Genomic DNA, 13,266 nt, shown 5'->3' on the forward strand with positions numbered 1-13,266 from the left:
AGCAAAGCCGCAGCACCCAGGGCCCAGGTTCCGGACAGTGGGGTACCCAGAACTGAGTGCAGGTCTTTGCACGCTTCAGCATGAGGAACTGTTGGCAGAACTCAGTGCCTGCAGCCTTGGAGCCTATGGATGACAATAATCACCAGAACCAACCTTCCAGGGCTGAGAAAAGAGTCCTCAAATTTCTCACGAGAGGGAGCTGCCTTAGAGGAAACACAGAGCTTCCCACACTTTGCAGGATGGGTGCTCCAAATTTAGCCCTAGAAAGCTGTGTTGCCTTCATTTTGTACCCCAAACTCATGAAAACTATTTCAGAAATGCTAATTATCTCTCTTTATTAGCCAGAAACATCAGCCTTAATTGCAACTGCCTCCATAGGGATGTTTTGAATCCAGATGATCTGCCTTAGATGGTGGTGAAGAACACAGATAACTCTCAGCATCCTACACGCCCCACATGAGATCAGAGTGCATGGTCCCACATCCTGTGGCAAGCGTTTTTCCCCAAGATGCTTCAGCTTTCACAAACTCAACCTCGTTAGTCCTTGAGTTAAAGATCAAACTCTTTATCTCTCTTTTATGGGGGAAAGATTAAAGAACAGGGGCACTTGCTCCAAGTCACATGCTAAACCAGTAGCTGAATTAGTAGTTAAGCTCCCTTCTTGGCTGTATGAGATAATTGGCTATACTGGCTGATGTCTGCAATGCTAATTATTTCTAATACTTAATTTATCATCAGACTGGGACTTCTGCTCTCTCAGAAAGAAGCATATAGCCTGGCTCAGGGAGACCAGCTCAGTCATGGTTTATTGAGCATGATGTGTAATGATGTGTGTGACATATAATGATAATCCCTCCTCCCAGGGATTTTCAGATTTACACAGATATCTTTCATTGGATTTGTCCATTCATAATTTCCTTCATTCATTAGATAATCCCCACCAAATGCCACCAGAGCTGAACAGTGTTCCCAAGTCAGGAGCTGCTGAGGGGAATGGGACATTGGTGAGGAAAGCATACAGAGAAACAAACAATTAGAGGCTCAGGGATGCTTACCATCAAAAAGGGAGCTAGGAAAACCAGGAGATAGAAAAGCAGGGCTGAAGGAAAGCTTATGGAAGTGGCTGCCCTTTATTTAGAAATTTGGCAGGTAGCCAATAAGGCAAATGCTATTCAAAGCAGCATGTATAGATGAGTGTGAAGACATTGACTTGAGCACTAATGTGTGTCCATGAAAGGTGAGAAATTCCTTGTGGCTGGAGACAGGGAAGGCCAGTGTAAATTTATGGGACATGAGAATAACAAGAGGAGCTGAGGCAGATTATGAGGCCCTGAGGGTCTGCCACGTCCAGGGCCGGGCCCTATGGTGGAAAGAGCATGGGCAGTGGAGTTGCAAGGAGCTTTCATTCCAACACTGCCTTGTTTATGGGATTTCTTGCTGCCTTCTCCTCCCAGCCACCAAGTTATCCAGAGGGTCTAAGGCATTAGACTAAGAATGGATTTACAGAGCCATAAAAATACCAATGCAAAGTCATCTAACAGTTTGTGTGTGCTTCTGGATTTAAAATCAGCCAAGTGGGGGCTTGAAGCCACTTTGCTCCAGTTATAGGATCTAGTGAAGCTTAGGAAATTGGTGGGGGACCAGGCCACACAGAGTAATTGTTTGCCAACATCTGCTTCTGAGGTACTTGGAACAGCTGCCTTCAGAAACCAGACTTCCCACTACTCCCTTGGGAACACTTGGGAGCTTGCTCCCCAGGGTCATGCCTCAGTGTTAGAAATGCTGGCACAGGTGTTGGGACAGGTTAACTGTGTCCCCCAATAGCACTTACATCCATACTCCTCCTAAGCTCTTCCCTGGCAGACAAGCTCCCAGGATCACTCTGAGTCAAGATTGATGCCTTTCTCTTCTCTCTCCTCTTTTTTATCCCATTTTTTAAAAAATTTCCTCCAGAGAAGATGATTAATATGATACAGTAGTCAAAACTGGAAAATGTCTAATGCTGTGTCTATTAAACCAGAACCACCGGACTTACCACTTCGTTTAGAAAGCTGTCCACACCTAGGCTGGGTAACAGCTGTGCTGACAGTCTTGGGGTGAATGAGAAAATGTTACAGAGATTTAAGATGTGTGACTGAGTGACTTAATTCTGTGATACTCCCCTCTCAGAGAAGGGATACTTGGAAAACTGATTTTTCTAGAGCTGAATTCAGCAACTGCCAAAATGGTCACAGTTTCTCAGGTTTATCTAAGGACAACTGTGTGATGTGTACACACTACTCTGCATACATCTCGAACCTGAAAACACACACATCACACAGACTTGCACACACATACCACAAATATGTGCATGCAATTTCCTGTTTGCAGAGGTCTGCCAAAAGGGTTGCCACCATGCTCCTCCCCCATGAGAAGAGGTGAGAAGTGCATTAACAGTATAGCAGTAGAGCCCATGTGTGCCCTCCGATTGGCCAGGTGCCCAGATAGCTAACCCTGTGAGGCAGTCATTGCCCTCTTTGCTCACAGGTAAGGAAACAAAGGTTCAGTGAGGCGAGGTTAGTGGCTTAAAGTCACATAGTACATGACTGTAGGCTTGCCTGCCTCTCAAGCCCATTCTCTGCACTACACCAAATGAGGCTGGACCCCACAGACAACTGAATCAAAGACAAACATGAAGAAGTAACCTTCACAGAAAGGCATAACTGTGTCCATCATTCATACATGTATGCATTCATTCAACAAATGTGCCTATTCAGGATCTGCTGCATGCCAGACCCTGCCCATTTTGAGAAGCCCAACTCAGCCTAAAATGGGTATACCAAGCAGCAGCTCCATGAACATCTCACATGCCAAGAAGCAGAGGTCATCCCACAGGGCAGGTAATGGAAAGAAGAAATTGGAAGTATCTGCCATGTCACCTCAATTATTTCAACCGGAATAAACATGCATACTTCTAAACATGTGTACTCACTTCCTAGGGCTGTTGGAACAAATTGCCACAAATTGAATAGCTTCAAACAACAGAAATACATTCTCTCATGGTTCAGGATGCCAGAGGTCAGCTAGGAGAGGCTTCTCAAAATGAGCAGTGTCTGGCACGTAGCAGATCCTGAATGGGCTCAGTCAAGGTGTCAGCAGGCCCACACTCCCTCCAAAGCCTCTGGGGGAGGAGCCTTTCCTGTCTCTTCCAGCTGCTGGAGGTTACCATCCATCTGTGTTCTTCCTTAGCTGCATTGGCATAATTTCTGTGTCTGTCTTCGCACGGTCTTCTCCTCCTTGTGTATCTCTGCATGTGCTCTCCTTTTCTTATGAGAATGCCAGTCATTTCTTAATCTTAACTGATTACATCTTCAAAGGTCCCATTTCCAAGTAAGCTCACATTCTGAGGTTCCAGGTGGACACGGATTTTGGAGGGACCCTATAGTAGAAAAAATCAGGGGAGATTTCGACTGGCCTCTTTCCTGCTTCCTTGTACCAACATAACTGTTAGCTTTCCCAGATTCATGCCTTGGTGCCTGCTTTCTCACCCTGTACTTCTTGGCCCTAACAAAAGTCTTGTCTGGAAAGTCCTTGAAATCACTCTTTTCGCTCCATGAATTGAAGCCCTTACGTGAGTCTTCTTCCTTTGGATCTAGACACTCGGGACGATGGACCCAAGGCTCCAAGACTTTTGGTCAGTTAGGAGAGGCTGTGAGCCAGTGGGCAGGGTGAGATCTGGAGTCAGACAAGTATGGGATTCATTTTCAGCTCTCCTACAAACTAGTGAGACCTGGGAAAGCCATTTAGGGTCCACAAATCAGTTTCCTTATCTGTAGAATGGGGGATGTATAACTGACAGGGTTATTGAAAGGATGAAATCAGGTAATAATTTGATGTTACTAAATGGTATCTATTGTTAGTAATAGTAAAGTGAAAGAAACATGAGACCCATGGGGAGACTATAGGAGGCTCTTCTACTTGGTCCACAGGGAAGAGTAGGACCCCAGCCTTGGCCATGAATTCTGGCACTTCATGGAATTCTTCCAGTTTCTGCTTGCAACTATCCATGAACTCCTCTCTCACTACTTGACTCCTTTCCTGGGAAGAGTGAATTGAAATGACTAGTTTAAATAATTTTAAAAAGGAAGAAGAGAGGGAGGCAATGCATTAATATAGATAAAATTCACCTGTGGCACCTGTAGATTTAAGGCAGTTTCTATAAAAATCTAGGATCTTTGGTGGAAATTTCCAAGTTGAAAGAAATTTCTATGAATATGCAAATAGGCCAAAAATAGCAAGGTAATTTTAGTTAAAAAACCAAGTGGAATTACTCTGCTAAGTATCAGGTCTTAAAAGCCTTCAGTAATTGTTTGTGATATTAGGAAGAATACACCAATAGATAAGTGGAAAAAATAGAACTCAGTTAAATACAGATTTAATTGAGTTAACTCAGAAACAGACTCAGTTAAATGTGGGCACTTAAAGTAATGATAAAGTGGAGGTGCAGACCAATAGTAAAGAAAGCCTTTTCAGAAAATGGTGCTGGATCTACTGGGGGTCCTTTGGGGGGAAAATGAATCTTGACACCCACTTTGTATCATACACAGCTACATAGAAACACTTCCCAGGTAAATTACAACTATAAACGTAAAAGAGTAGAGTTTCTAGAACAGAATAAAGGAGAATATTACATGATTTGGGCGAGGCAAATATTCTTTAAACAGGAGCTAAAAGCAGCACTAATCACACAATAAAGGACTGATATGATAAACAGGACCTCATTCAATTTAAGAATGTTTGCTCATTGAAATATGCAATTAAGGAAATGAAAAGACAAGTCATGAAAGTAGTAGAAGATAGTTACAACACATAAAATGGAAAGCAAAACAAAAAGGGCTTTTATCCAGACTATATATATAATTGCTACCAATTAGTAAGAAAAAAGGCATACAACACCACAAACGGGGAAAAAACTTGTGCAGAGACTTCACAAGAGAGAAAATCTAAATAGCAAACAAACATACAAAAATTCCCAACAGCATTAGCCACAGCACAATGCAAATACCGTAGTGAGATACACATACCAGAAGGGCTAAAATGAAAAAGACCGAGGGTCGGATAGGATGGGGACCAGCTTGATGCCTTTTTCTCTACTGGTAGGACTACAAATTGGTACAACCACTTTAAAAGTCTGTGTATGATATTCATATGAGAGAACCTAAACACAGAGTTTGAATGAAATGAACCACCTTGTATGTGTTGATATGGCAGAAGGTGTTATTTAAAAAGAATAAAATAGTAGTACACTTAACAGTAGTTGTTGAATACTTACTGTAGATCTCAAAAATTTTTTGAAGACAGAAAGCAAGACTAAGAACAAAGCATATGTAACAATACTGTTCATCTAAATTAAAAACTCATCCCCACATCAAGGAACCAATACTATAATATTGGCTATAGAGATAAATATTTGTAAGAATATAAAAAGCAATGTCTGGAAAACACATCACACTTACAGTAGAGGTTGCCACAGAGGATGGAAGAGAGGAGTAAGACAGAAGTGAGTGGTTAAAAGATATCTGAGCTCATTTGAATATATCTGCTCTCTTAAAAATAAAAGAATGTAGAAAACGATTGTTAATTTTGGGTGGTAGGAACATTCTGATACTTAGAACTTTTCTGTACTTTAAAAATTTTCTCAAATATATAAGTAAGATCGGACACCCTGGGAAATTCCTCGGCCCCACTCCCTGTCTACACCGACCATCACTACCACCCTGATTCAAAGCCCCTGCTCTCACCTTTCCCCCGCAATATCTGTTCTTCTGCATCATGGTGGTATTCTCCCCTTCTAAGTGGACTCTGATGCACACCTTGGTCAGATGGCCCAAACATTCTCCCCTACACAGCATGGCCTGAGCTTGTGTGGCCTTTCCCCCCGTGTCAGACCCAGGTTCCCAGGGTTTCTCCTACACTGGAGAGAAATTGGGCCAACCGAGCAGCTTCCTGCAGAATGCCAGGTCTACACTTTGTTCATGGGAAGTCTGAGCCATGAGGACCCAGTTACAAGTTGGTGCTGCGGTTTCCATTTGGGATGGGTTCATAGTGAGCAAAAACTCATTTTGGGGTCTCCAGATGCAACTGCTGAATTTCGCTCCAAATAGAGTCTTGTTTCTCAGCTGTATTGAGTCTTGTCAGAAGAGAACCTCCCTGTGGGCCTCACTTCAGCCTGGGGCACAGAAGCCAAGGTTAGCACCCTCTCTGTCCTCCAGAATTGGGCACGTGCTCCCCACATCACCCCAAGCTTCCTTCTCAATTAAATAGGGTCACAACTGCATTTCAGTTTTGCCTTCCTGTTTTACCAGATGATGTATTAGAGGAACAACTTGTGCTGCTCACTTGATCCATTGATTCATGGCAGAGACCCCAAGTAAGATCTTTAACATCAAATAAATCTTAGATTTGGAAAATCAGAACTTCTATAAGAGGTGATCAGAGCTATGAGAGAAAGTGACCTAGGGTTGGACTGGCTCAGCAAAGGTCAGAAAGGAGAAATTTGTCGGGAGGAGTAAGATCAGATCACAGAATTGTTTCTCAGCTGGATCCTGAAACTTGTGCAAGTGGATAAGTGGAAAATAAGTCCTGAAAGAGAAATTCAGGCTGGAGGTCTGAGAAACTGGAACTTCTATCTTTTGAGAGCACTGGAATTCATTTTTAGTACCAACACTTACTGAGATAGCCAGGCACTGCTCCACTTCCTAATGGGGTCACTCGAGGCACAGGGGAGCATCCATGCTCAGCTCTACAGGGGCACCTGCCAGTCTGGGCCTCGAGAAGACCCCTGTGCCGGCCACGTGTTCATGCTCCCAGGCCAGACTCCTGATGCATGTGCTTTGCCTCTCACACTCCCACCTTCCTTTACTTATTGTATGATATTGCTCATGACCCACAGGCACAGATTGCTAAGTACTCATGTAGCTCCACTTTCCGGAAGTGTCCTCAATCTCCAGAGCAGCAAGCAAGTCACAGGATCACATCCACAGTGTCCTTGGGGCAGTCTGGGGTATGGTGCACACAGGACCCTCATGCCGCTCAGGCCCTACCCCCCACTCACTTGCCTTCTAGCAATGACCTAAAGATCCCAGGACACATGATTGCTTATACACGGCACTGCTCACTGAAGCCATGTTTACAGGGAGGGAAGGGCTCAGTAAATTCTGACCTAGCATACAATGGAATCGTGAGCAATCTCTAAGACGCACTTTTTCTAAGAACCTTGAATAATGTGGGGAAAATGCTTCTGCTGAAATGAGTTAAAAATGACACAAATGGAACTATAAATATATATATATATATACAGTTGTGTATAAATTATGACCCAACTTTGCTAACTATGTATGTAAAATGCCATCTATAAAAGACTAGCAGACAACATGCTTCAAGGTTAACATGTCCAAGTTGTGGAAATTTAAAGAATTTTTATCTTCCTCTTTTCATTTTATGTTTTTAAGATTTCCTACAGTTGAACTTGTATTAATTCCATTATCAAACACAGAAGGTGTTATTTAAAAAGAATAAAATAGTAGTACGCTTAACAGCAGTTTGTTGAATACTTACTGTATTCCTGGCACTGATCTGTTCTAAGTGAAGAAAGAGAAAAAGACAGGAAGGAAAAAGGGAAAATGAATAAGCAAAGCCTGATGTTCTTCTGAAAGGGAAAAAAAGTTTCCTTAAACCTTGAATTAAGCAGGCTGACCAGAGGCTGGCCTGGAGAAAGATGTGCGCCCAGTTGTGTACTGAGACTGAGCTGAGATGGCCAAGTGGTTGCACCCCACAAGGGTGATTCAAGGTGAAGCCCTTCTCCTGGTCTGTGGCTCTCCAGCTGGGAAGCAGGCCTTGGGAAACCACCCACAGCCAGCCCCTGTGTCTGGGTGGTGACAGGGAGCCAGGCCCTAATCCTGGGAACTCTCAAAGGTCCATTCTACCCCTGATGGAGTGAGCCCCTGAGACCCTCGTGCTGTCTCACAGCCATGAGATGTGCCAAGGGAAGAGATGTGCATCTTTCCTTTGCGCATACACCCAGACCCAGCTGTCCAATCCGGATGTCCTCACAGCCGCTTATGGTTGAGGTCCTGATGTCTGTGCCGTCCAGAAGGCCAGAGATGGGAAAGGGTGGATTTGCTTTCTTCTTGCTCAGCTATGAACATGACTTTCTGAATAATAAACTGAAGATAATGACCTTCAAACCTGATAGAGCCACAGCACCACCAGCTGCTGGATTTCCCAAGGGAGTGAGGCGAGCCCCTAAGCTCCAGTCACTCCATGTGCCCACTGAGCAATGCCACCTCCTTTCTGCACTTTGTTTGGTCTTTCTCCTCTCAGCCCCTTTATATATTCCTTATGGATCCCGGGTGATAATCTGTTCCATTTGCAATAACCCAAACTGTGGGGGAGGCATCTGTTCCATCTGTGTCCTCTCTGAAAGTCCGAACAGGCAGCTGCCATGCTCAGATGCCAGGTGCTCGGCCTGCACTGAAGCTGGCATGTGGCAAAAAGCCCCCACCCTCTTTCCCATGTCTTTGCCCTTGGATTACCCAGAAGACGAGATCAGCACAGCTACCTGCTTTCCTGATGAGAAGGGTCAATCATACTCTCCTGGGTAAAAGAGCCCTGAGGTTTGCAAGGTCTTGTGCAGGGGCTAGTGGTAGTTGGTATTAGCTGAGAGATATTTTTGACTCCCAAGATACAACTGGAGACTAATTCCTTGCCAGATCCCATGGCCCAGACCGCAGCTATGGTGAGAACAGGCTACAGCGAGGCCAGCATTGAGTGTGGAGCTGAAGGACCACACCTGGAAGGGAGGGAGGACATTGCAGGGTGAAGGCCAGGAGGGATGAAGGTGGAGTTCTGTCTGCATGAGCTCCTAGCCTGCATGCATGGCGCCTGGACAGGCCTAGGTGGCACAGTCCTGTAGTATGTGTGTGGGTAAACTCTTGGTTTGAGGGTTTCCATTTAAATTCCAGGTTAGAGTGAAACACAAACTTGAAGAGCTACACTACTGGCTGCAAGGGGGCAGGAGAGGTGACACAGGTGTGAATCTCAGCCCGTCATGCCTGGCCTGTGTCCTCAAGGAGGTAACTCAAGTCCCTGTGACTCTGTGCAGTGTAGTAGGAGAAGCAGCCAGGTTGGGTGGTGGTCTGTTAAAATGAGTTACTGCACAGGAGCCCCTGGCATAGGGTCTGGCACGAATAAACGAGAACTGTTATGGTTATGATGATGCATGGGATTTACATTTAGGCCTGGCCTAAGTCAGCTACAGCCTGAGAGCCTTCAATCCTAAAGTGAGGGCAGCGGCCTTCATGTCACAGATGAGACAGAGCAGGGGAACAAGCACCAGCCAGGAATCACTAGAGCCATCTCATGGGCACTGCGCCCACGTGCGCAGCCACGACATACTGAGACAGGAGTTGGAGAACCCCCCACCCTCAGCAGCCCCAGGCTAGTCAGGACAGCAGACAATGCCATGGGAGGCAAGACAGAAGGTGGGACAGAGCCCTGATCACTGCGCTCAGTGTCCAGGGGTGCCTGGTCACTGTGGTAGATCCCAATGGGCAACCTCCCAGCCCACGCCTGTCCTCTTTGTGACCTGGCCAGGCCACTGCTTCTCATGGTCCCAGAGAACTGAAAGCAACTGGTGATGAAGTCGAGCTTTGCAAGAGGGGTGCTGCTCTGAAAGCATCATCACCTTAGGGTAGGGCTGGGCCTGCATCCTGAGCTCAAACAGGAGGGGGCAGATAGGGTTGTAGCCAAGCCTCTTCCATATAGCTCAGCCCAAGGTGGAGGATGGCATGTGGGCCGTGGGAGGAGGGCTGTGCACAAAGGATGGAGAAGCCTGCCCAGTCGCTCTGGATGGAGAATCTGGAATGTTTTCTGCATTTGAGCTCCACCTTTATCATGTGTGGGCTATAAAAACCTGCAAGTTAAACGGGAAGAGAGAAGTTAAACTCCAGGGAGAAGCCCAAGCAAAGGATCAGGAACACACTCAGGGAACACTTATTAACTCCTTTGCATATCTGAGCACCCCATTTATGCTAGCTGTGTGCAGAGGTGAGTGGTAATGGCCCCCACACTAGGGGAGCTCCTACCAGCCTGCAGAAATGCTCAGGGGAATAGAGGCAGAGGATGCCGTAGAGATGAAAGGGGCACACCTGGCACAGACTGACACCTGCAAAGGCTGAGGGCTGGGGGCCGAATCTCCTGGGTTCCTGGGCCTTGTCCTGTTTAGCATCCAGCTCCACAATGTGGGACTCAAAGACCCCAGGTCCCTGCAAAGTGGCACAGTTATACCCCCTACTCAGGGTTTTGTGTTATGGACTGAATTGTGTCCCCAAATTCCTACACTGAAGTCCTAATGCCCAGTACCTGAGAATACTGTTGTATTTGGAGATAAGTTCTTTAGATAAGTAATTAAGTGAAAGTAAGTTATCAGGGTGGACCCTCAGCCAACATGACTAGTGTCCTTATAAGGAAAGGAGGTTAGAACACAGACATGTACAGAGGAAAGGCCATGTGAAGGCACAGGGAGGGGTGGCCACATGCAAGCCAAGGAGAGAGGCCAGGGACAGATCCTTCTCTCAGGGCTCTCACAGGGAGCCCATCCTGCTGGCCTTGGTCTCAGCCTTTCCAGTCTTCAGAACCACGAGGGAATAATGCTGGTGTTCAAGCCCCCCAGGCAGTGGTATTGCTGTAGCAGCCCCAGTACACTAGGACGCTTGGTAAGAGGCAGCCTCGAAACAAGAGGAGAGTCACTCATGCCAGTGGCCCAGCACAAGACAAAACATACGAGTGGTGCTGTGATTTAATAAAATACCAAAGTAGGTGGTTAGGCTGGAGAGATTGTTGTTGGGCAGCTTCATTTGGGGAGGTCTCTCCCTATACACTAAGTAGAACCTCAGCCTGGAAGGGCAAGCGTTCTTGACATGAACAAGAAAGAATTCTCAGACAGCTTGGGTGAGTGTAGGTAAGGAAGGAAATCATTAAAGCAAGAGTAGCAATGACTGGCAGCAGGCGTGCAGGCAGCAGAGAGCAAGGAATGACGACAGAGGGAGGAAAGGGAAGCTCATGGAACTCCTGACTGGCATAAGGCAGATCCCTTGGCAGCTCCTGAAGCCAGGGACACCTGGCATCCAGTGTCTGCTCTCTTCTGCATAGCATGGGAACTAAGCCCCTTCTATCCCAGGATTTGGGGGAGCCACAGAGCACTGGATGGAGTGAGACTATGTTCTGAGAACTTCTCAAAGCAAAAAAAGGAGGTTTTTGGGCAGGCTACTAAAGAACAGGACTGTACAGCTGCAGTCCTCGGGATCACGCAGGTGACAGGAACTTGCAAGCCCAAATCAGAGATATTAGTGGCCCTTTCCCACTTGTCCAAAGTAGGACAGAGAGAGTGAATACTTGTACTTAAGTTGAAAAAACTGAATAAAATGCAAAGTAACAAAGATACTTACCACTAGGTAAAAGGATCTCTTATCAGTCTCCCAAGAGGCTTGGAAGAGCAGAGAGAAGACAAAACACAGTAAGTTGAGCAGCAAGAAGTCCTTATTTAAGGCAGAGTACACTCTTGAAGAAAGGGCAGTATGGGCAACCTCAGAGAGGAGGTGCATGGAGGTGCACATAAGGCTTAGGATTTGTGCCTTTTAAGGATTACAAGAATGGGACAAAAGTCAAAATACCAACAGCATTCTTCAACAAACTAGAGCAAATAGTTCTAAAATTCATATGGAACCACAAAAGAACCCAAATAGCTAAAGCAAACCTGAGAAAGAAGAATAAAGCAGGGTGTATTATGCTCCTGACTTGAAGCTCTACTACAAAGCCACAGTAATCAAGACAATTTGGTATTGGCACAAGAACAGACTAGAGAGCCAGGATATAAACCCAAGCATATATGGTCAATTAATATACAATAAAGGAACCATGGATATACAATAGTGAAATGACAGTCTCTTCAACAGATGATGCTGGCAAAACTGGACAGCTACATGTAAGAGAATGAAACTGGGTTATTGTCTAACTCCATACACAAAAGTAAACTCAAAATGGATCAAAGACCTGAATGTAAGTCATGAAACCATAAAACTCTTAGAAGAAAACATAGGCCAAAACCTCTTAAATATAAACATGAGCAGCTTTTTCCTGAACGCATCTCCTTGGGCAAGGGAAACAAAATAAAAAATGAACAAACGGGACTACATCATGCTGAAAAGCTTCTGTACAGCAAAGGCTACCATCAGCAGAATAAAAGGCATCATACGGTATGGGAGAATATATGCATAAATGACGTATCAGACAAGGGGTTGACATCCAAAATATATAAAGAACTCACAAGCCTCAACACCCAGAAAGCAAATAACCCGATTAAAAAATGGGCAGAGGAGCTGAACAGACAGTTCTCCAAAGAAGAAATTCAGATGGCCAACAGGCACATGAAGACATGCTCCACATTGCTAATTATCAGGGAAATGCAAATTAAAACCACAATGAGATATCACCTCGCACCAGTTAGGATGGCCAACATAAAAAAGACTAGGAACAACAAATGCTGGCGAGGATACAGAGAAAGGGGAGCCCTCCTACACTGCTGGTGGAGATGTAAGTTAGTTCAACCATTGTGGAAAGCAGTATGGAGGTTCCTCACAAAACTAAAAAGAGAAATACCATTTGACCCAGGAATTCCACTCCTAGAAATTTACCCTAAGAATGCAGGAGCCCAGTCTCAAAAAGACATATGTACCACTATGTTTATTGCAGCTCTATTTACAATAGCCAAGAAATGGAAGCAACCCAAGTGTCCATCAGTAGATGAACGGATAAAGAAGATGTGGTACATATACATAATGGAATATTATTCAGGCATAAGAAGAGAACAAATCCTACCATTTGCAACAACATGGATGGAGCTAGAGGGTATTATGCTCAGTGAAATAAGCCAGGCAGAGAAAGACAAGTACCAAATGATTTCACTCATCTGTGGAGTATAAGAACAAAGCAAAAAACTGAAGGAACAAAACAGCAGGAGGCTCAAAGAACCCAAGAATGGACTAATAGTTCCCAAAGTGAAAGGGACTGAGGAGGATGGGTGGGAAGGGAGGGAGAAGGGGTAAAAAGGAGCATTACAATTAGCGCACATAATATGGGGGGTTCACAGGGAAGGCAGTATAACACAGAGAAACATGTAGTGACTCTATAGATCTTACTACGCTGATGGACAGTGACTGTAATGGGGTA

The 13,266-nt window shown here is 45.2% G+C and overlaps 1 protein-coding gene across 1 annotated transcript in view; it reads right to left on the bottom strand.

Annotated features, from left to right (window-relative positions):
* Positions 1-3,360: 3,360 nt before the first annotated feature.
* The window catches only part of LOC118918425 (stromal cell-derived factor 1), a 51,006-nt gene continuing 41,100 nt past the window's right edge, over positions 3,361-13,266 (bottom strand). Inside the window, exon 4 of the mRNA XM_057505805.1 lies at positions 3,361-3,418. Coding sequence (XP_057361788.1) covers positions 3,376-3,418 — 43 coding nt within the window. The 3' untranslated portion in view covers positions 3,361-3,375. The remainder of the gene's footprint in view (positions 3,419-13,266) is intronic.

Source organism: Manis pentadactyla, chromosome 8, assembly GCF_030020395.1.
Source record: "Manis pentadactyla isolate mManPen7 chromosome 8, mManPen7.hap1, whole genome shotgun sequence".
NCBI classification, from domain to species: domain Eukaryota; kingdom Metazoa; phylum Chordata; class Mammalia; order Pholidota; family Manidae; genus Manis; species Manis pentadactyla.